The sequence below is a fragment of the Calliopsis andreniformis genome, chromosome 5, assembly GCF_051401765.1.
Source record: "Calliopsis andreniformis isolate RMS-2024a chromosome 5, iyCalAndr_principal, whole genome shotgun sequence".
Classification (NCBI taxonomy): domain Eukaryota; kingdom Metazoa; phylum Arthropoda; class Insecta; order Hymenoptera; family Andrenidae; genus Calliopsis; species Calliopsis andreniformis.
Genome location: NC_135066.1, coordinates 7162686 through 7187537, shown reverse-complemented (window position 1 = coordinate 7187537; position 24852 = coordinate 7162686). Strand labels below are relative to the sequence as shown.

Sequence of the window (24852 nt, the reverse complement as noted above, 5' to 3'; positions counted from 1 at the left end):
TGAACTCATTACTGTATTTACTATACCTAGAAATGACTAAGTTTATAAATAATGTCATAGAAGATTATTTTACTTCTAATGAAATTAATGCTTGCAATTATACATATCTTAGGTTTGATACATGTATCTGCGTAGGAGTACTTTACATGGCTATTTTCTAGTTTTCAGATAATTCTTCAACCTCTTTTTTAAATGCATTTCTACTGATTTGGAGTAAAATGAGGTTTGAGAAACGATATTACTTATGGGATGACCCATTTAGAACAGACGATTTTTGCTTGTCATACGCTGTCAGTTACATCTTTGGTAAGACAATACTGGGCCACCAGTAACATTGGGAACAGCTCAACTTTAACGTTTGACCTGACTGTATTGATTAAACAATATCATACGTACTATTACCAACACTATTATAAGTATTGACAAAGTTGGGCATTATTGAACTAATTGTCTTGTCAGAATAAATACAAACGAACTATTTGTGGTGTAAAAATATCTTCCATGGCAAAATTGATAACTATTTCTTGTGTATCATAATATTATTCAAGTAAAAGGTTATTAATTCCTAACAATGCATAAAGTATCCTTAAAAACGTGTCCCTCGCTACAGATTCCTCAGCGAACCATGAGCCTATAGCGAGAGAACATTGTACAGCATTGTCTCGCTACAACCTTACAACATTTACTTATCGTTACTTAATATCTTAGAGCATATAAAAATCTCGGTTTTAACATAATACCAATTTACACTCTGTCAATTTGAATATTCCTTCTCAAAGACGAGAACCAGATACAGTTTTTCCTCGACATAAGCTTTCGACCTAGAATCAATTACATGCTTAAAGAATATAAAAAAACTCGTTCCGAAGTTCAGCTTTCATACTATTAACTTGCATCTCTTCAAAGGTGAGAATCAGATAAAGTGAAAGAATGTTTCCCACAAAACAGGGATATACCGCCCAGTCTATCGAGACAACACTGTATCTATACTGAAAAAGTACTTGCAATAAAAATGAATGTACCATCAAGCTCGCACCGAGACAACACTGTATTGCAAAGCAAAACGGTTTGATCATCGACAGGATCAGACTCTACAGGCAATTAAAATCCGCGACGCGACTCGGGCCGATAAAAACTTCGCCGAGCCATAAAACGTCCTATTGCAATTCTCCAATCGATAGCACGCTGGCCCGTTTCGGCGTTTTCGCGAGGCGGTCGTGAAACAATTAACAGGAACGCGTCGGCGAGACCTAACAGGTCGTCGGAGCGGCGCGAGTGTCCGTTTGCACGGGCAGGGTTAAGGGAAGTAATCGATTCGCTCAGCTTCAACAGCCGAGGGGATAAAATATTCAGAAGGTCGCCCGACATTAATACCCGATCGGAACTTTCGTAGAAAAGTTTCTGACGGGCGAGCGTGTCTGAGAGGAACTCGTGGAAGAAAACCAGTGGCGAGAGGGAGGAACAGAGCCCGAGGGAGAGAGGGTGGTCCGCGGGCAGAGACAGACAGACGAGGGTGAGGAAGGAGCACGCGAGCGATGCTCGGGTACGCTCGCGCGGATGTAACTAATTAACCAGGGCAAATGATTCTTGGCAGAGGCGTGTTGCGTGGGGCCGCCAGCCATGCGGACCAGCGAGCTGGTCGTCTGTTTCCAGGCGCGACTGGCAATACACTGTGCAATTCCCTGTCAGGAGTAATGGTTTCCTCTTGAACATGAAAAACTCAAGGCACAATAAACCCCCAAAATTATGACTGCAGGCTTATGGTATCGGCATCGTTTAGCAATGCCGATAGAATGGTCCGCGAGATGGCCTCAGCGCGTGGAAGGGGATGAAAGGAGACGAGCAGGGTGAAAAGAGAAGCCGGAAAGGCGGAGGAAACGGCGACGAAGCAATTCGCGTCTCTGGCTGGCTCTCTTCAGTGACGACGCATTACCCCTTCGCGATATTCGACCTTTGGGGAACTTCGATCCCGTGGTACTTCACACTTTCCATCTAATAATCTAATTATTTGATAACTGGAAGTGTGGTAGAACCCGTAAATGTCAGATATCAAAGTTCGAGAAGGGTTGGGAAGAGATTAACTCGAGCTAGGTCAGATTCTAGAAGCGACTGATGAATGTCAGGATACTGAATTGCGGTTCAAGGCAATCATCTTTAAATACGACTGATTTTATGTGTCTTCGAATCCTACAGGGTACAGAATTATGGAACAAACATAGAACAAAAGTAAATACTTCCAAAAACACCCCAGAGATCGAAAATCCGAGGTAACGCTTGTCCTAAAGAAAAATTCTCTGGAAACATGGTTCAGATTCTTGAAACTTTCAGAAATTCCAATATGTATGTATGCTCGAGTCGCGAGACACTTTCGAGAACTCTGCTCGACATTTCTAGATTCTCACACACCTTTACTAACTAATTGCCTTCTTTTTCGCGACAGAGGATCGAAGGTCGTCCTAGACTGGTTGCACCCTTCTTTCCAGATTTCTTAACCCGCGACGCGCTCCTCGGCGTCGTATTGTCGTTATCGCCGTCTTCTTCGTCGTTGCCATCGTCGACGACGTCGTCTATGGAAATTTCGTATTCGTCCTTGACGGTGGGTGAAATGGTAACGCGACTGGTGGCGCGCTGTCAACGATCTGTTGAGGCGCATAAATTCTTATGGTGTCTTATAACCCAACTGTCTCAAACTCGTTCAACCGTTCGTCAAAGGGCACGGAGAATATGAACATTGTTTTTTACACGTGGTCATTACCCACGAGTTGTAAAATGTGCCGTTCCCTTACAACCGCGAAGTCGTCGAACACGTCACCGGAAATTCGCCTCGACGACTCGGCCGAGCGTACATCGATTCGCGGTGGCCGATCGCGAGCCTCAGCTAGCCTTTTCGCTACCTTTTTAAATGCAACTTGGTCACCTAGTTTGTCGCGTGTCGTTCGCTTTGGTCGCGATGCGCCTCTACTCTGTTGCCCGCGCACGACCACCTTCTCACGAGGAACACGACGAAAGGTAACGGCACGCTTAACGTGATTTCAATTTTCTTTAGAAGAAACTCCAAGTTTGAACCCTGTGGTTCTTCATTTTCTATGCTCCGTCGAAAATTGTGCGGCCTAGTGGAAAGTAGGCATAAGCCTTAGTTCTAACAACGTCTGTAAAACTTCAAGTTTGAGCATTGTGGTTCTTGATTTTGTATGATCAAAAATTGTGTGGTAACTCAAAGTATACATAAAAACAAAACGCACGGTACACAGCGGAACACTTCACACATGGGAACACTACATTCTTGTTTTCTTCTAGATTCTTTTTTGTCTATTTTTGCTTTAAGCACAAATAACTTTCAACCAATCAGCAATCATTACCACCTTGTCCAATCCCTCCCTTGAGGATCACTAGGGAAGAAGGGATTCCCTTCTATCATTTTTTCAGTCTGACTGCTTTGTCGCGTTTTATGTTTGAGAGATATAGTCAATGTCCGTTATTACGTGCCGTCTGGCACTAGAGAAACTTCCCCTATACCTATTCTACCTATAGTTTTCGTGTAATAGAAGCAGAATATAAAGAAGCTTAAACTGATGCATGTCTCAATTAATTGATAACATTTCAGTAATTTAAAACGTCTACATTAAATAATTGATACTGCTTAAAGAGCTTAAATAGTTACATTGATTGTTATTCTATATTTGAACCGATTAATCTATTCTAGTGTGGAATGTCACGTGGCAGGGGACGTAACCCTTTCTTTAGGATTAGCTGGCTTAAACCTCATTATAGTACTGGGACTACCAGCTATACATATTGCGAAACCACAAATTCCCCTTTTACCCTGCTTACAATTAGATGTTTTCAACGCTATTCCTACCGCAGCACCCATGTGTGGATGACAGTAATATTCACATGATTTTGTGCACTATCAATTTGTATGATTATGAATCATACTAACAGATATGTATAATCGATCTATCAGAAAGAAGGTGAGATAAATTTTCTGCAAGTAACCATAACCATTAGATGTACAAAATTAGAATCACTCTTCACAAATTAATACAATAATATTTCAAAAAGGTAGTACTTATATGTATATCAATATTTTCTAAGTACCTAAATTCTTACGCAAAATCGGTTACCCTTCTGTCCTCAAAATTTATAAATATCTGAATGTTGAATATAATAAAATCTCACTTTTGTCAATATTTGGCCCTTTTCGAACAATTGGCTCTTTTCGAAAATTTATCCAGGACGAGCGTAGAGATAAGCCATTTATCAAATCGATTGCGCCCGTTGAAACATCATTAAGGATTCAATAAGGTAATGCATTCCTATTCGTGAGCTTGGAAAAAACGTTCGTTTTTCCCTCTCCGCATAGGAAGGAGTCGAAGAAGCAACGAAAGCGACTTAATTTCATTATTCCTATGAATTGTTTCCCCACTGGAGATGCCAGCCTCCCCTGGGGACAGATACGCAGGAAATGGAGGAAACTCTTGTCCCTTGATACGTTCGATGGTCTATCGATAACGGAAATTTCAACAAATGGAGAAATGGATCATTCGGAAACACATAAACATACGTAAAATTTTCATCCCGAATATAAATCTGTTTTATACAACTGGTGTTAATAAACTGGTAGCAAAGTAAAAAAATTAATTAATTGAAATTCATTTTCAATAGATTCCATAACCGTCAAGTAACTTATTCTTCCAGCGATAAAAACCAACTGACAAGTTTTGGTAGAAAAATCCTGTAATACATTCCAACTAAGGTAATGCTAATGACTCTTATGAAGAATTAAATCCCAATATCACTGCAAGCGTTTCACAGACACATTAATGCAGCAAAGTGTTCATTTGCCGCATTTCAACCTAATTGTTAACGTTGTGAAAAAATTTTACGCGTTTCCTGGTTGTTTTTAAATAACACAGACGAAGGTTGCCTCTTTCACGAGAAGCCAAGCGCGTCAAGAAATAATTGTTCAACACGAGAACCGACGCAGTCTGTAAAATCGTTCCCAACAACTGTTCTATGCGCATAGACGTCATTAGAAAACTCGTTAACATGACTCCATACGGGTTATATTATTCGTTAGTTGTGACTGTCGCAGTGAAACGCGAATATTTTTCGACGCGCCATGGAGAGAGTCGTATAATCGTGAATTCGTCTGCCGCGCGCGAATGAGAATCTAATTATACGTTTCGCGACGAGATTCCTCCAGTTTCCCTTGATCGTTGTAAATTTATGGCGCGATAACATCCTCCGTCCCTCGTGTTACTCACGGAAAAACTGCAAACGCTAGGTCGCGTTTTCCCTTGAAATCGATTAGAATTCTTTGCTGTTCGATCGTCAATAGGGAAACATTAAAATTGGAACGTAGAAATTTTATTGGCTACCGAATTACTGCGATTTTTTCACACACTTCCCGACGAAAGTGACGAATAGAATTCATCTGTTATCGTTCGAGGTTTCGAATCGTCGTTCCTTTTTATTATCGATAATAAAGGGGTCCTTGGATGAAAAATTATTACTGTCAATATAATTGTATACAGGAGAAGATATTTGTTGGGGTTTCCATACGTCGAGTATTCGACGAAGAACTTGACGAGAAAGAAAATATTTTTAATACTATAAGTAAATATTGTTCGATTAAAAATCACCAACAATTGCTTTCGTTTAACTTTTTAGACCCAAGCAGTAAAGTTTTAACACCCAATACAATAAGACCCTAACATAATAAGACTCAATTGAACATAATAAGACCCCTTAAAAACGAGCCAACAGAGACCAATTTGGACAACGATACTTGCACATCACTTTTCCAAGACCCCTCGTTTCTACCACTGTACACCTGATCGACCAATAAAAATACACTTCCGTTTACAATCTACTTCGTCTCCAACCTCGAATTTTCTCTACTGTCGACTGCATAAGCTATGCGCAATGATCGGGTATAGTTAACGTCAGGGGAAAACGACACGGAGTTACAGAGAACTACATACACCTAAGTAACAAAGAATTTTTGTACAATACGTGGACAATGAAAAAAAAAAAAAAAATGGAACAAAAAGATTTTCCCCCCGTGGCCAACGTGGATCGATATCGGAGAGGCGATGGCCGTTTATAGTTTCTTTAGTTTCTTCAAAAAGAATGACGTGTTCACTGGCTATCTATAGTGACGGCGACATTAACGTTAAAGTATCACGCACGTCGCACTATGATGCGCTTTCTGATACAATCAGCTCGGGCCGACGACCACGAAGAATTCGTCCGCGGAGAACCCTCCTGCAAAACGTTCGCAGTGCTCACCTCGTTTCAGCGATTTCGCGCGCGAACCTGGCCATCGAGCGGGATTATTCGAAGGAAAGGGGGCCTCTGACTTCTCGCTGCGAGGAAGAGAAGGCCACACGAATCGCGGCATATCGCAAGCGGAATGAATCGCTTGGCAATCCCCTTCGCCGGCTCCCTAGAGGTAAAAGGGACACTGGTGAACGTGCGCGATCTTTTTGCTCGGAAGGAGGTCTCCATGATCGTGAAAGCGAGAGACGGCCCCGTCGAGCCGAAACGAAAGGGGCAGGGGGGGGAAAGAAACGACAAAACGCGAGCTGGGAGAGGTTCGTTAATTTCAACCGCGGCGAACGTTGCATACAGGCGTAATGAACGCCCGTAAACGTTCGCCAATATTATCGCCGACACGGCCGACCGACTCTGTTACCCTTATTATTAAACTTAGAGTTACTGAACTACGGACCGAACTATAGACCGCTGCGCCGCGACACCCATGACTGTGAGCCACGTGGCTCGAACCGTGTGGCCATGCATCCACGCGAGCCACCGAAGTATCATCCCTGACGTTACATTCGTTAGCGAATCTTTCCACCGTTTCCTTCGTTAGTTTTCGCGAGTGGGAAACATCGTCGGACGGGTGACCCTATCACGGGGGCGAGCTCCTTCTCGAAAAGTCGAGGAACGCTGCGAGAGCCACGCACCGCATCGGCGCGCACACGCGCGTCCAGCCTCGACGAAAATTGGATCGACCACCACGACGCTGCTCTTATTCTATTACACCGCTAACGACTACGCGATCGACGAACTGTAATCCCCTTCTACAGGACGTACACTCTCGTTTTCTCGCATCGACGACTCAGACATACATATCGATAAACGGGCACGCGCGCCCCTCTGTTTTCTCGGACCCGTGTTTACTGAAACTTTTCCGCACGTTTCAGCAAGCGGTACCCTTCGGCCTAGCTCGGGATCCTTGAGCATTCTGTGATACGTTCGCTGGTAAATGTTTCATTTAGGTCAAACGAAGAGAACTTTGACTGAGGGAACTTAACCCTTAATTGGTATAGTGGTGTTACAAGTTTTAACGTTTGGTGAATTTTCTGTGTGGTCATTTTTTATATTGGATTTATGATTTGTCTAATTGGCTAACAAATGATAATTTTTTTAAAAATAAGATTTAGCGCAAGGACCGTACTTTATATACTAATAACCTCAGAAGAGGCAATTTTTGAGTATTGCTATTGCTGTAGTAACTGAGCGATATTATATTATAATACTAGTACCATATAAATTAAGGGTTAAGGATAATGGTCTCAAATATACAGAAACCACGCCTCTTTCAAGGAAAATCCTGTTCATTGAATATCTGGCTGACAACTTTGACCAAAGCACAGATCAAGATTCTATGTTCCTAAAATGAAATTTCTGTAGTCGATTTATGATTTAGCCTCGTCGATACTCAAATAGATACACGCCGCTGCTCTAAAGTGTCCCACCGTACAATAGCTAAATCCTCGATCTCTAAATCAATTCATAAAACGGTGAGATGGAACTCTAAACTGCTGGACACGCGTAATTATCCAGTGGCGCCGGTATTAGTGGGCAATTACACATGTACGATTTTATCGCGCGCAGTAACTCATTCAACGTCGTGAAGGGTGCGAAAACGTGACATGAACGCTTGTTAACGTGACAGGTGCGAGGATCGTTCGTATCCCTGGCACCTCGCGTACTCATCGAGAATGATTGAGTTATCGGTGATGCGTGAGTGAAAATGAAAACGCGCGAAAGATTAATTCAACAGGCGCGCGATGGGAGGAGAGACTCACCGGGCTCGGCAAACGTGATGATCTCCGAGGTCCTCGCGTAGAAATCATCCATCTCCTCCTGCACGTCTTGGGTCTCGTGCTCTCTATAGCCGATCTTCGCGTTCTCGTCGGTGAGATCTTCCTGCTGATCGAGATTACGGTACGAGTACTCGTCACCGCCGTAGAGAAACTCGCCCGAGTACTCGTTCTCGTGGTCGTTCCTCGACCTCTCGGGATAGCGGGAGGACTGGGCCTCGGCCCTGTACAGAGTCTCGAGGGCCAGGTGTCTAGGCACAGTGGCCAAAGTCCTATTAACGTCAGGCCGCGTTCTAAGGCCTAGTTTCGTGAGTATCTGATGCTTGATGGCCTCCAGCCTGAGATCATCCGGGGTGGGCGCGGCAGAGTCTTTCAAACCACCGCCCCGATGCGTCTCGTGCATGTGCTGATGCTGTTGCTGCTGGTGCGGGCAACCGGGACACGTTTGGTGATGGTTCTGTCGCGGTTGAACCGGCGAGAGCGTCAAACAACAGATCGCCAGTCCTATCAAGAGCACATTCGACGGTGCCAGGGAGCCTCCTCTATATTTACAGACGACGCGAGAGGAGGGCAGGTGAGATCGTTGATCTCGTCGGCGGGATCGACTCGAATCGATCGAAGGAGGATCGAGCGGTGTCGCGACAGCGGCCTTCTCGCAGAGCCTCTCGTTTCGACCTGCGTTTGAGGTGAGTCCCGCTCTGTACGGCACCTGGTGCATCTCGGCGGCGAGTCACCTCCTCCTCCCCCACCACCACCTCCTCCTTCCTCTACTACTACAGCTACTACTACTGCTACTTGTTCCTCCTTCCCGATCTTCCGCCTCGACGGGCCTGCTCCCCGTGTTCCCCGATCTGTGATGACCACCGACAGGATCGCAATCGTCTCTAATTCTACAGCTAGCGTCCGAACGAAGGAAGAGGCCGACCGTCGCGAGAGAGATTCTATTCCGGAGCGAGTCAACGTGCTGGGTGTCCGTGCTAGGGGTCCTTGCCTCTGGCCGGCGGCACAGCGACGAACGGCTACGACGTCTACGACGGCGACGAGAGGAACCTGTTGAGAGGGCGAGGATTGCGTAGAGCGGCGATAACGACGATGACGACCACGACGACAGGGAAAAGGCATTCTCGCCTAAACCCCCCATTACCAATCACCCGGTGCCGCTGTTTCAAGATCGATCTCACCCGCAAGATGGACCGCCGTAACCGGGTACACCCTGCTCGTGTTTTCGGCCATTCGCGCTCGTTATCACACTGCTTGCACGTCCACAGTACGCGCCCTTCTTCGACCGATCTTCCTATTCCTTCCGCTTCCTCCTCTTGTGTTCCCTTGTCCCCTGCTTCCTGCACCGCTTCTACGCTCCGCCTCTTTTTATCCTGCGTACACAGGCGACGATCACCCTTGCGGCGAGACCATACCTTCCTTCGTTCCCTCTGCTCGAAGAGATCGGGTACGACCTTCCCGGATCGTCCTTGAGCCGACTTTCGCGAGAGAGAAGCAGGTTGTTGACCCGAATTCCTTCCGTACGCTCCTTACACACTCGCAAACGATCAATTTCGACGATCCGCCACGACTAAGGTCTCCTAGACTTCCTCGGACACTTTCTACGCGTACCTAATTTCTCACTACTACTAAGGTCTTCGGAATAATGCACCATTTAAAAGTCTGCCGCGATCCGACACGTAACGATGGACATCCGAACCGGCGCAGAGTATCCTCGCGAGGATCCCCTTCGATCAGGAAAACGTCTCCTCGTCGAATCGCTGTCTTCTAGCTTCCCTAATATCCGTAGAAGAATAACCGTGATCCGTAGAAACGCGTGTTCCCAGCGTGCACGAGCCTCCTCGGGGACGTCGATCCCGCATGCATCCTTCCCGATCTATTCGAGGAACGAACAGAGACGTCAATCACAGTATCCACGAGGTTATGATCGACGACGGGGACGCGGTCGGTGATTTCTGTTTTTCTCTCTTCTTCGTGCCCCTATCCTTCGGTTCCCTTCTTCCTTTCTCTTCTTCGTCGGCCCACCGATATCATTCACGATAACGACGAGAAAAGCCAACGAATCCCTGTACCGACCGAAGCACGCTTGTCGGAGGCGCGCCGGACACTGAGGGGCATCCACCACCACTACCAATACCGATACCACCACCGCCGTACCATCACCGCCAGCAGCAGCAGCAGCAGTAGCACCACCACTCGCTGCCACCACCACGAACACCACCACCGACCAACGAAACACCATCCACCCACCCACTATATAGGTACTGCAACGACCGGCTAAACTCCCCGATAACTTTATATAGGTGGTCCCCTATACAGGGTGTTCCTCCGCTCTTTCGTCGGCTCTTCGGAACCTTATTCCGCTAATTGCGTGGGGAAACTCGCGCGAACGTTGCTGCCAGTCGATTCATTCGAATGTTACAACCTGGAGGAGAGATTTTCGCGTTTAGAGAAATTGTGGGAGATGTGGATATTGTTTCAGCAGGAATTATCCTGCTCGCTGAGTCCGCGGAGAGGGATTAGGAATAAAATTGCATTAGAAGTAGAGTATGCTCGTCTGGTCTTAATACTTCGAACTTTCTATGTATTCGTGGTGAAGGAAAGAGAACTTCAAGTTGGTATTCGTATATGTGAGTATTAATACTTTCAATATCTATCAGATATTTCATTTTGATTTAGTAACATTCATTTTAAAGTACTTTATCCTGTAAGCAATGATAGTCTAGAGCTCGTTTTTCTAAAATTATAGCATCTCTTTTATTTATTTGGCTCTTGAACCTTTTTTATACGCATGGTATATTCTGGATAATGCTATGGTGACAAAGTAAAACGTCATAAATTACATTTCTAACCAAGTTGAATGTTTGCTTAGTTTGAAATCTAAAAGTGGAATTTTCAGTTCTAGCAGAAGAAAAGTCAATAATTATTAGTTTAACGAAGATTTCTTCTTCAAAAATAAGGATGAAACGAAACACAAGTCTGAAGAACAAAAAGTGATGGTAAAAATTTTAATTGAGCATAGTTTGAAAAAGGAAACATGTGACTTATGTCATTTTACTTTGCGACTAAGAAATTAAAATAAACCAACAAATTTTGAAATTCTTGGTGAAAGAATCCGTGAGTCACTGCACATTAACTTTTTCATAACTAACGTTACATACGCGCAACACTGTATTTTAACTTTAAAAAAAAGAATAAAAAGAAAAAACCTAAACAGTAAGTACATTTATTCTTGATGAAGTTGTGTATACGTAAAATTGATTCTCGAATAAAACTAAACTCAATAACACAGAGTTATCAAATTTTATACGAAACTTATTAATGCTTCTATAAAATACTAATAACTCATAAAAATTTGTCTCGCAACCAAAGAAAATGAAGTCCAGAAAGAGTTAAAAATACCATTACGTACATTGAAACTATTCCGTATACACTTCGAATCCTGTAAAAGGAGTTGCAATTCGAAGAATCCTTATTTCCCCGACATAACTGAAATCAGTGGAATGCGCCAGTGAGGATCAGCCAAACGAACACCCTATATGCGTTACATTTGAAGCCGTTCCGTGGCTTTCCTCGACTGCGTGGACAGGTGTATATTCTATCTACACGCTCGCTTCCTCCTCATTTTCTTCTTTCTATTGGTAGCCCCCCCCAGTACGCGTGCACACCTATCCACGAAAGGCTATCACTGGCACAAAAGCGTGCAGCGGTGACAGCGCGCGCGGGCGCGCAAGCGTTCCAGGGCCGAATGAAGAGCAGGGAGTAGAGAGAGAGAATAATTTTCCTTCCTTCCGCGGTCTGCCTCCTTTCTAACAGGCGTGGAAGGAGGAACGGGGCGAACACGGGCGAGGAAGAGAGAGCGGGCCTCCCAGCAGCCACCACGTGGCTCACGCGTGGTACCGCGTCGCTTCCGTTTTCGCCTCTGCCACGACACCGCCGTTTCGTCGCCCGAAAACCTGGTCCCCGAGGAACTTTCACGGGCGTTCCTCCAACGAGACGCGATCCTCGGCAGTTTCGATCGTTTCGCTCGAGCGACGACGACCCTTCGATCCACGACGTCCGTGAATCTCTGCGGGAAGTAGGGCTCTCGAGATCGCTCGGAAGGGCGAATTTTTTCGATCGTTCGTGAGATCCAGGGCCTTCGATGGTCGTAGCTTCGATGGCGGCCGTAATCTCTGCGGTTCTCGCGATGGTCGAGTGTAGAAAAGCGGAAGGGTAGGAAAGATAGAAAGAGAGGCGAGCTAGCTTTAAGCATATTGATCAGAAGACGGTAGTTGGCCGCGTGCCACGTGGTGATGCTGCGAGAGGCGCCGGTCTCTTCTTCTATTATGAGCCAAGGCTTCTCTATCCTCCTCCCTTACTTTCCCTCCAGGATCCTCCTCGTCGTCGTAATCTTCCCCGAAGTCCTCGCAACGTCGTCCTTATCTTACCCTTTCCACGTCTCTCGCCGTCATCCGTTCCCTCTTTTCTCGTCTTACACGCCGAGGAGAATACCCCCGACGAAACTCGTAATCGTGTAAGTGAAATTTCCGTACTCCCGACAACGTACACCACCGCCGCCTTCAACCGGACCGTCTATTTCCTCTCCTCGTCCCTTCCGATCTCCTCGCGGTCCATTTCTTCTGGCTCGCATCGATTCAGCGAGCCAGAAGCCGATCCTGCGTGCCCCGAGACCGCTTAAATTGAGACGTCAGGCTAACAAGCTCGCCCGCGTCGCCGAGGTGCAAAAGGCCGCCTTATCTTTCTCCGTCTATCTCATTATCCCCTCCCTCCTCTCCCGCGTGCCCCTCGGACCGCAGGACTCCTCTGGTCCTGCATACGCCTTTCGCTTCCCCTTTCGATTCCTCTCTATCTGCCCTGTGGCACGCCGACAACCTTGAGGGAAAGAACGATCGAAAAAAGGAGAAGGTGCGCACGTTAAACGGCCGAGAGCAGAGAGAAAGGGAACCGCCTTCTTGGGTGGTTACCGGTTCCGCGGTCAAGCTCTCACCGTTTCCCAGCGCCGGTCTCTTCTTTTCTTCTCGTTGATCCTTTTGCCTGGCGGGTCTGACGTCGATAAAAATGTTGCTCGCATGCGCCTTTACCTACCACCGCGTTGATAACGCCGCCTGTAACATGAGAGAACCAGGGAACGTTAACGGCGTTGACACGGTTTCTCACTTCGTCGAGTTCCGTTCAGCCGCCAGCTCGTCGGGGAGGAGCGAAGAGACTACTGGATTAACCGATTCGCGCCACTTTATCGTTCTTCGGAAACGTTGAACGTGCTCTGCCTCTATTCTATCGACCGTCGCAGCGAAACACGTGTACGGTTTCAATTCGATGGAATGAGGTCCCTGGGTCTTGAGTTTACATACAAACGGTATTATTTTGCAACCCCAAGTTCGCGCGATCGAAGAATTTTGTGTTTAGTCGTTTACAAACCGATTTATAGTTATTAGCGACTAATAGAATGACACGCTTATGAGATAGTTTCCAGATTTATTTAACGAACTATTTTAGGAGAAGGTTTCTGACTGCGTCTTGAAAATTGGGATCCGAAGATTGAAACAAATAGATTTCAAATGCTTCAATCTGAAAACTTCTTTTTATTTGTAACCGTTTAAATAACAAAATTTTTAAATTCTTCTATATTTCAATAAGTATTTCAATTTTGAAATTTTTTAACAACTGAATATTCAGGAATTTAAAAATATTCAAGCTTCAAAAAGTGAATGTTCGAAAATTTAGATATTGTAAATCTTGGAAACTTGAAAATTTGAACAGTTTAAAACTTGGAAACTTTAAAATTTAAAAATTTGAATATTTAAAATTTTGAATATTTAAAAATTTGAAATTGTTTGAATATTTGAATATTTGGAAATTTGAAAATTAAAAAGTTTAAAAATTTGAAATTATTCCAGTTTAGTAAAAGTACCGAAGGTAGTGGGGGTGTCACGCGTAACCGTAATTTGAGGTAAAAATCGTACGAACTACCAGGCATCTCTATATCCAGCGTGGGATAGATGAAGTTAATGGACGGCCTGCTTTATCCACGGCAGAGAAACAGTCTCTGCCTTATCAAAAGTCGAGACGATAAACCAGGCCGCCATTCCAGCTTACCGTGACGCAATGGTCGCGACGGAACTTCGTTTGGTATCACCCCGATCACTGTGCTCTACACTTCCTGTATTCCCGATTAACGCAAAAACGTCACTCTGCCATCTCCTTCGACCGAGACTCTCTAGGAAGATACAGAAATCTCAACTGACCATCGAAAAAACAACAACGTTGTTTGTTGTTGCTCACGACTGCTTTCGTGGGCATTGCTGACACCTTCTCAACGGAATGACAATCAGTCTGGGCGAGCGGAGGAGGGCAAAGATATCAAGAGGATTCGCGGCGCGAGCTCGTTCGTGACGCGCGTCTGGCTGGCATGTGAATTAGATTGATCTATCATTGTCTTGTCTGGCCGTCGTCTCGACCGTAGATCGCAACCGAAGCAAATGTTATCTTCCTAGAACTGTCACGGTGCCCATTGATTTTATTTGCACTCCCATCGATCATCTTCTGCTTCAAGCTTCTAGAGGCCCAGTTCCGATCACTCTTTCTGCTTCAGTAACTTTAGACGAGATGGTGCCGAAGATGATTCCAATTAAGTTTTCTCGACAAAGCTGTCAGAAATGTTTCTGAGACACTTTCGTAGGATTTTCGAATGATACCTATTTTGCAGTATTAGCGGAGGAGATGCAAGCCTGCAAAAACTTCGTTCTAAGCGATATTGTCGAAGAGCAGTGACAGAGATACGAGGAGAAGAGGGTGAGAGAAGGGCGGGAAAGAAGGAAAGAAGTTCGGGACGGGTTGATTGAATGCGGATGTGCGTGCAGTCGGTGGCGGCGGCCGACAACCACGAATCGGGGGAAAATTATAGGTACTCCTCTTTCATACGTAGACTGTTCGATGCTATCTGCCTTCTCCTTCCGGGAATTTTGCAGTATAAATAGGAAGCCCATGGTCTGTCGAGGCGAACGGGGCTAGTCGCGACTCACTCCGCCAAGGCAGAACGCGAAATAACACCGAACATTCGGCAGCCGCGCGATTTATGCACCCCTCGCGACCGAACGACGGGATTCCAGGCTGCACGAAACCCTTTGCCTCTCGTTTTAATTGCGCACGCGGCCGATCGGTATCTTTTCGTCGTTCCAAACGGTCGTGTCGACGAGTTTTCACCTTCACCACCCCCCCCTCGAGTAGACCTGTACTACCTCGAGCCACCCTCTAGTCAGGAATTTCGTGACTGTCTCTTGAAAATCGAAAGTACTGGAGGAGAAACTGTTGACGAAAAGCGTGGATTTCAACTGGTGATAGAGGCTGTGAGGAAGAAAGGAGGAGAAAAGAAAGGAGAAGGAAGACAAGGCAGAGAGAAGGCACGGAGGAATATCGGGATGATCCTGGGTGAGCATTCAGGTTTCGGTCGTTTGGGTGGCTGCCTGCCCGTGTTACCCGATGCCCCCTTCACCTTCACTGCACATATAAGGGCTGCGAGCCCCGCGCACGCACTAGCGAAAAAACTGCATACGCATACGATAACGGGGGTGCGTGCCTGAGGGCTATCCTTATGGGGCTTGGGGAGGCCATACAACACTTTAGTAACCCCGTAATACCTCCCCTTTCAGGCAGGCAGGTAGCCTCCGAGTATAAAGTAGCCAGCCACCGCGCCTCCTCTCTCTCTCAGCCCGTGTACACCGAGATTAAAGGGCTGCTGAGGGACTGCGTCGAAAGGGATGCCAGTATATCTCATGGATATGTGACGATTTATCGAGTACTCCTAGGAGGAGGCCACTCGCCCCCATTGTCTCCTCGAAATGACGTTGGAATTCTGACACCGCCTCGACGGAGTCGAGTGTCACGCTCCGCTGTCTACAAGGAGCACCGTAAGGATACGTTCTTGCATTCTGCCGTGGCTTGTCGACGTTGTAACGCGATCGAGCCTGTTCCAATCGAGAAAACGACGAAACCGGAGAAACATGTCGGCGAAAATGTCGCGATTTGACCACCTCGACGAGATCGAGTTTTGTCGGGCAAGGGGCTTGTAAACGAGATTGCATACTTGCCTTCTCGATGTCGAGTAATTAACAGCGATGTCGCCGAGGAACGGCGTCCACGAAAGTGAGGCGTTACACTCTGTTCAGACCACAATCGCTGGGATATGGTGATCCCTTACTTTTCTCGATCTCTCGCTTACTGGAGCTAATAAGGATTTAGATCTTTTATTTCTGTGAAGTAAACGTTTCGATAGTTGCAACATTATAAGAATCGCTATAATTCGATCACGAAAATTCATATATATATATAATAATGCTTATATAAAAAGATTCGCAAATTCTTAGAGAAATTTTACACAAATATAAGAAATCCAGTAAATACAAATATTGTGACAGCACCAATTAAGTGCTAAGCTCGCTGACAAATTTAGTAACTAGTAATGTAAGAATGTGGAAATGAGCAATCTATGATTAAGAAGTTTAATGTGAATAATATTCTAAACTTGTAAGGTGTGAAATTTGAATTTCCATAGTCATTTGAATAGCCTAGTTTGAATTCATATATTGAAATAATTTAGTACTCGAAATTTCAAGATGGACTTAACATACATTTATACATATACTAATCATAATGACACTAATGGCATAAAAAGACAAAACAAACAATAATAGAAAAAGAGAACTTAGCTAAACGAACAGTCAGATATTACTGAAACGACTCCTATGCAATTGACCAAACACAACTGGTCAACATTGTTGACAGCTCGTATCCGAATATTTGTCGCTCGGTCTAGACATGCCTTCAGATTCACACAGCAGAGGGGACTCGAAATTTCGCGGACTTCGCCTGCATATAACATACCGCAAGCGTTCCGGAGCTAAACGCAGAACGCTAGAAATACACCCTAAGTTAATTCAAGTGCATCGCCTTCGCTGTCGCTACGTAGATATCGTACGCTGCTCCTCCCTCTTCGCGATCTACCTTCCCAATGGGATCGTGACGATTCTTATCCGCCGAGGGGCCGCATTCCACCTCTGCTTTTCGCCAGACGGATCGGCGGCCCGTTCTGTATCGTAAAATCGGTCAGCCTTCGTATTTTTTCATCGTTGAGGGTATCGTTGGGCCGCGGAATATTTCCTCTCTGTCTCTCTCTCCTTCCCGAGGAGCGAGACTCTCCCGCGTGTCTCGAATTTCTCGCGTGATTCCTATTTCGAACTTAACATGAACGAGCACAAAAGAGATCGCGGAGACAGAGGGACGTTTAACCGAATCCCCTTGGTATTCGCGCTATATCTGGACGAAGCTGAAGAAAAAAAAAAAAAAAAAGATACGAAGCAGCATCCCCTTTCGCGTGAACCGGAACCACCCCTCACGCTCCCCCCTGCCCGGGCGTTCCTTCGACGTTTCAACCCTTCGCAGAAAGTCTCCAGGTTGATGTACCCTAGCTAGAAGAAGGCACCACTTCATCCGGGACCCTCGAATAAGGGAGGAGCTCCAGCCCTCTCACGGGGACCTCGAGTATTGTACCGATTGTCATCACTTTCCTTGAGAACTTGCGCTAACCGTTTAAAGGCACGAGCTCGACCTGTCCATAACCTACGCAAAATTTTACGCAAGTGATAGGTAGCTGCGCGGGAAACAGGAAGTATTTGGTTGGATTAGCTTTTCAATCGTTTTATACAGTGGTGAAATAGATCGTTGCACGCAGACGTCAGAACACTTACTTGTTTCTGTATGTGACTCTATGGACCCTTTCCAATGACTAACTAATTTTATTATCCCCAACTTAGCAAAATAATGAATTCTAAAATTCGAAAAATCTATTACTGGTGCTTTTATAGCTCCTTCATTTCGTTACAATTTATTTATTAATTTGAAAGTACGTGTGTTGGAGTATTGGATCATTGAAGAAGTTTTGAAACTTGTTTCAAAGATTACACTCCGAAAACATACAACGATACTGTAGGTACTTTGCTTGTACAACGCGGTTAATTAGTTCTGACAATATTACGCGGAACACAAACGAGGTTCATTAATAAATAATTGCGTAGAATAGATATACATGTTATCTCTTCTACTTTATCAAATGTATGCACTAGTGGTTTTTCATTGCACTGTAGTGCCCTATCGACTTTTAACCGACCTTGTTTTTCGTCTTCAGACTTGTTTAAAATTACAAATCGCATTATAGCAAAACCGGTGCTGCCCGAAACAGCGTTATGCAAAGTACCACTGCATAAGCTCAATCATCAATGCCATTTTTCCTCTCTAGCATATCCTCTTGTTTATTATCTGATTTATAACTTATTTCTCTACGTTAAAATGTTTGTAAACTCAAGTGGGAACTTCATCGTAGCTGCATTCAGTCACTTCTATTTAGTCTATATTTATTTATATCCAACTGAACGTATGAAGTAACATAAAAAATTGTTATGTGTAATTATACAAATACCCAGGGATTTGAAAAATAGCCTAATACTTAACGAAATAACAAAATATAAAATAATTAATTTACATTAATAATTACTGACTAATAAAAATTGATGATCGAATTTAATTCTACTACCAATTATTATTGCAGAAACACGGTTATTATGTAATCGCTTTATTCGATTCTCTTTCGTTTTTCTCTGGTCTATCATTCACCTCCGGCTACTCACTCGTAAAATGCAAATCCAGGTAATGACTATGCTCGGCTGTGATAAATCGCCTCGTTGAATGGATCGTAAAACGCGGCTAAAAGACTACCATACCACTGCTATAATAATAATAATTATGTTAAACCTCACACTTCAAGACTAATACTATTACTCTGCTAGAGAAAAATCTAGCACGATCTTCGCGAAATGCGACAAATTTCCGCGCTTGAAAAAGAAAATAGAAGAAGAAAAGGAAATACAAGCTTTGATTAATCGCCATAAGACGAGGTTCAAACCTGAAGTACTTTCATTATTAGAAGGAAATTTCTCAATAATTACTTCTACTTATCATATTAAGTGTTCTCCAGATTTCAACTCGTAAATTTACTTAATCGTCAGGTACACATAAGATCGATTATTTATATTTTTAAAATAACAGTGTCTACACCTAACATTCCTGGGTAACACCACAGATCTATTCATTATTAACCTACATAAGCTCGTCAGAATGTTAGAGGGGCAAGCTAAATGCTTCCCTTCTAAGAGGGAAGGAAGAAAGCTCGGCGAGAATTTTTAAAAGTAGCAATTTAAATGCCGATCCAATGATAGGGGCAATCGCACTGTGTTCAGAGTGCAAGGTTATTAAGCCACAGTCTCGTCGACGAGTACATAGCGTTTACTCGAGATCGGAGCTCAGGCCAGTGGCATCGAGAGCTCATTGCCATCGGCCGAATGCAAAGCCTCATCCGCGATTACTCAACCTCCTTGAGTTAAAGCGGACGGGAACGGCCGCATTGTCCATTCAAATTCTTGCACGCCACGGTATCGCCAAAGCATTAACATCCGATTAAGATAGCCGATCGATTCCTCCTTTTTTTCGCCCGTTTCCGGTCTACAAAGCCCCCAGGCCTCCATGCATTGCATTAAGCTTGTATTCCTATTAGGAGATTTGGTTTTAAGAAGATTTCTGGAATTCTTTCCTTCCTGCCTCTTTCTGTTCTTAAAATAGCATCTACATACATTTATCTTCATTGCAAATGCAAATATTCACTTTCGAATATGTAAAATAAATTCCAGCGATATGATTTACAGGACGGCCCAATATTTTGCAGAACTCTAATTGCAATTATGTCAGGCGTACATGGTGAAAGCTTAGAATTTATTTATTACCTACTAGATTGGTTAGAATAGAGGTATTGTAAGGTACTCTAAAGGTAGACTAAACGATAGTTACATGTCACTTGCATTAAATAATTTTCTTATTATAACTTAAATAATTTATAATTTACATTTGAAGAATTCTTTGAATAAATTCTATAATTTTGATCTTTAATTAGTAAATATATTTATGATGAAGAGAGGTGAGTTTATTAAATTAATTTATAGTTGTAATTCAAAAATCACGTTTTTCGAGGTGTGTCATTTTTGAAGCACGTGTGCGATATGTTTCAATAATTCATGAAAAATGAATTTCGATTCCACTCACGAACCCCAAGCAATCCACAGATGCGCGATTGAAAATATTCTCAATGCCTTCGGTTATTTGCGACCTTGTCAACCGTTCTGTCGTGGCGGCAGAAGGAGAGAATCAAAATTTTCAAAATACTGACGCATAGATGTGGGAGGGACAGACAGCTAGTTCGTGACAAAATTAACCAAAGCTTCGTGCGTGGATGACGCGAATTTTCGTAGTTCTCTTTCGGCGAAAGGGGAGCACTAACCCGACCGTCGGCAAGGACGAGTGCTTGAGGCGCCGTCGAAGAGAAACAATAAAACGAGAATTGGCACGTCTGGCGAAACAGTTGACTGCCGTAAAGTCAACTGGCTGACTTGTCCTCCTCTCGTGCATCTAGCATCGCCTTATGAGTGCCATTTCGCTGTGCATTATGACCTGCCACATTTTACAGACCCGTTAAATACAATCGAACAGTCGCCTTCAAAATATTCATCGAAATTTCACCGAGTGACACAATCATTAGAAGTTTCTTAAATAACGATAAACATGGAACGTCGTAAACATGGTCAAATTAGCGACAAGAAGTGTTTCTGTTTCCGTCGTTTGGTCAACGTGACTAAATAATAATTAAACAGATGCGATTGAGGGGTATGCACAGTTTACACGTTGCGTTTGAAGAGGCGTGACGAGCACTCAATAAACAGCAACGAGATAGAACGCAAATTGGGTAATAACAATTTTGGAATCTCTTAATTTGCTCGAGACGTTTGCCAATAATAAGAGTCACCGAGACAACTGCAGTAAGGTCAAGGACGTATAGAGAAGCAAACAGTGACTTTGACGGACTCGAATTTTTAGAGCACAGTCTTACGATTTTTCTTCGGTTGACACAAAATGAAATTACATAAATTGATTAATTAGTAGAAGATTCTATAGTTTCGCTTTCTTTGCTACATTTGACTTTACAGCAATAACTGCTACAATATTTGAAGCATCAATTATATTACGAGTGTGACTCCTTATTTTGAAGCAAGAGTTTAAATACAATCTTCCATATTTGAAATATAATCTGCAATTGATACTCAGATAGCACACGATGTCTTGAAGACGCTTCTTTTATGTCCATTTTATGCATGAACGTCTTACGAGATAATTTGGACGTCTTAAAAACTTACGAAATTTATTTTCACTTTTGACAGCTTCCTTGACGCTCACATGTTCGTCGATATTATACATTATACATCATAGCATACATGAATTAATCTGTACCTCAAAGCAAGGAAAAGTTGAAAAGATGTCAACTTCATTTAAAGCTTGAAAGCATATTTCAAGCCAAGTAAGATAACGCGTTCACATTGGTCATATTGCCCCGAATCACTTGCATTCAAGTAACTTGACTAATCTGAGCGTACCTAGACAAAATAGAAACTTGAAGGGATATTTCAAGTCACCTAAAATAACACGTTCACATTGGTCAAATTGTCCCAAATCACTTGAATTCAAACCACTTAAATTCATGTAACTAGACTAATCTGACCGAGGCTTAAGAGCCTCATTTGAAATATTACCGCGGTTTTCACTTTCTTCTAGTCTCACTCATTCCTCTCTCTTTCCTACATGTATAAGTTCTCTATTAAGCTGCGCGGGAAATGCAATTCTTTGATTATCGGTATCGATTTTAGGTTCATTAGAAGCTCCGCGAAGTAAACGACTCTCCTATACTAGGTCAGCGAGCGCGACAATAATAAAAACGAGATAGAAGAGAATCGCGACGCGACATACTTTCATCACGGAAGCAATTGTTCGTAAAAGATTTATGGCGAATTTATTGTTTCATCTCCCGCTCCCGATCGAGCCCTGTTGACCGATCGATACATAGTGGCGCCGCGCCGATCGAATAAATAAATTTTTCCTTGGCACCCTTTCGATCCGGTGCACTTGCGTACGAGATAACCTTCTCGATTCCGCGCATATCCAACACCGTCACGCTCGCGTATCAAGTTCGACACGCGAAATAGAAAGAAAAAGAAAGTCGCTCGAATTAATGGAAAACGCAACGCCACTGGATCTTATTCTCCAACGTCCGTAACATTGCGCGGTTTACGTATGTACAGCTGCGTCTGCACTATATCTCCACGCATTTCTGTGTTTGTAAGGCAAAGCGACCTAAGTCACATGTTTTTGTTATCGAAATATTGGAGGTTTCAAGTTTTCAGCTGCAATATGTACTGTCTTATGGACTTGTGTATTCTTGAACTCTTATTTTTGAGTGAAAAATTCCTTTAATACCCTTTCTTCTTTCTGAAAATATAAATGCTATATTCTAGATGTCAATTAAGGCATCAACTTGGATTCTGTGAAGATGTGACATAGATCGTTCTGTCTTACCACCACAGATATAGCAAGGTTGTAAAACTTGTTTAAAATGAAAAAGAAAAGTGTTATACAACATCCATGTTATGCAGCAAGTTATAGTACTCATCTAAGGTCGATAAAGATCAAAGAAAGTTAGAAAACATTGTGATATAACAAATTACTAGTCAGTGTACACCAGTGTACAGGATTATAAAACACTTGTTATCATCACTTGAGTTTAATTGAGACTCTCTGCCGAAAATTATTCCTTAAAAATGTTTTACAAATTTGTTACAATATAAAAGATCCAATGACAAATTAACGAAATATGTTATACAACAAAGTTAGAAACAAATTTATTCTGTAACAATGTTTTGTTATATGTATAGTCTAGACGCAGCTTAATATGGTGATTATCTCTTGTGATACCACTTTACAATACGAAAATTCGTGATTCACCAATTGCGTGTCAATTATTTTTGCCTGTCTTTATCCACCTTTGTGTTGCTAATTACGCATGATTAACTTACATCGTGTGTTTTTCTGCATGCCTGACGTGTTGCGTTACTGTCTGGCGCCAAAAAAATTGTGGAGCCCTGCGGTGACATTCCCTCTCAATCAGCGTTGTCGCATTAGCATCGATGAAAATTAAGATCGTACAACAATCACGTCCAACACACTCTGTTCGTTTCTAAGATAAACGACACTGCAATTAGAGTTCAAATCCAGGCCTGATACATACGTAGGACACTCGTGTACACGCAACACGTACAACTGAACTTATTGGCCCGCCTACACCTAATTTACAAATACGCGATTCTGATGCTTGCCTCCTTTCACAAATTTTCAGACGCATTTTCGAACAAAAATCAGTCGAAGCGCGCGGGTTCACTTGACGCAGACGACTATGCACTAATGACGGATAGCCGAATGTTATCAGTAAGTTCGACCTGTCTTACCCCAACAGGTTACCGTCACGACTGCATGTGTTTACGTACAAGGCTTGGCAGATACTGAACATTGCTGAGACAGACGACTTTTAACCGTTGTACTGTTCGGGTCAATTTAACCCTTTCCTGACTAGTGGGACATGCATGTCCTATTTATTTGTTTTTCTGTTGTCGCGCCTAGAATGACGTTCGAAGCCTATATCTCAAAATTTTCGACACTCGAATCTGCAAAATGTGTACACGTGATAACAGATATCTTATGAATGAATGAAATAAAAACTGATCTGCTATCAGCAGGAGATACCTATTGCGATTAGCATCGCATTCATGTAAAATCACGCAGAAGACGAAATTTCAATTAAGATGTTAAGACTTTAGTTAATGGAGAGTCTTAATGATCGCGAACACGCGGAAACGACGAGGAAAAGTAAGTAGTCGCACGTGCAGAAATGTGCTGGTAGCTGGCGGAGAAGGAGAAACACGAAGGGGCGAGGAGGATATAACTACATATGTACATCCCGTAGAGCGGCCGCATGGCTCTAATCGGGCCCTGCACTCCGATTAATGACTCGTTAAAATGAAGCCGTACATTGTAGATAAATTGACAAATGCGCAAGACACATGCGAGGGGCAATAGTTCTTGGTCAAACGTAGCGGACAAACAAGCGCTCGTGTATCCTGTGGTGCGTGTAACGAGTCTCCGTGTATTGAGATAACCGTGATTCCCAGGGAACTCGAACAAGACGATCAACGATACTCGCTACTGTAATTCGTGATGAATTCTTCCTTTTTCCCTCTGTTAAAGGAGAACGTGTGCAATTAGACTAGTCGCTTTGAGTTGCTTCAATGTATAGACTAGATCATTTAAACGGGATCGCTAGAATATCTTCAGTATTTATATAGGTATATTCTACATGCACAGTAGACAACATAAGGTGTTGTAAGTTCTTCCTTGATTTAAACTGAATTGTTGGGTTGAAGAGCAGTACAAGTCTAAAAACCACATTTTTTTTTTTTTTTTAAATATTCGAAATGGGCATGTTTCCTTAAAATATTTCTGTTAAAAGAAAGGAAGTTTCATCTGAAACGGATCACCATCTTTTTGAATGAAAATTTTCAAGCGAACGAGAATCATGCGTGTGAAAGATACTCCAGCTTGTTTAACTTTGACCTAAGATAAAAACTAAAAATACTAATATCAACGTGCATTTCTACAGTTCAAGAATTTAGCGGATATGCAACGCGGATAAATTATCTTTTGTTTCTTATTAACACATGAACCATACCTTATCGCGCCTTCGAAGGAAACAATG

The 24852-nt window shown here is 43.4% G+C and overlaps 1 protein-coding gene across 1 annotated transcript in view; it reads right to left on the bottom strand.

Moving 5' to 3' along the window:
- Actbeta (inhibin subunit beta) overlaps nucleotides 1–8835 on the bottom strand; it is a 30936-nt gene extending 22101 nt beyond the window's left edge. The window contains exon 1 of the mRNA XM_076378376.1: nucleotides 8103–8835. Coding sequence (XP_076234491.1) covers nucleotides 8103–8835 — 733 coding nt within the window. The remainder of the gene's footprint in view (nucleotides 1–8102) is intronic.
- Between the last annotated feature and the right edge of the window lie 16017 nt (nucleotides 8836–24852).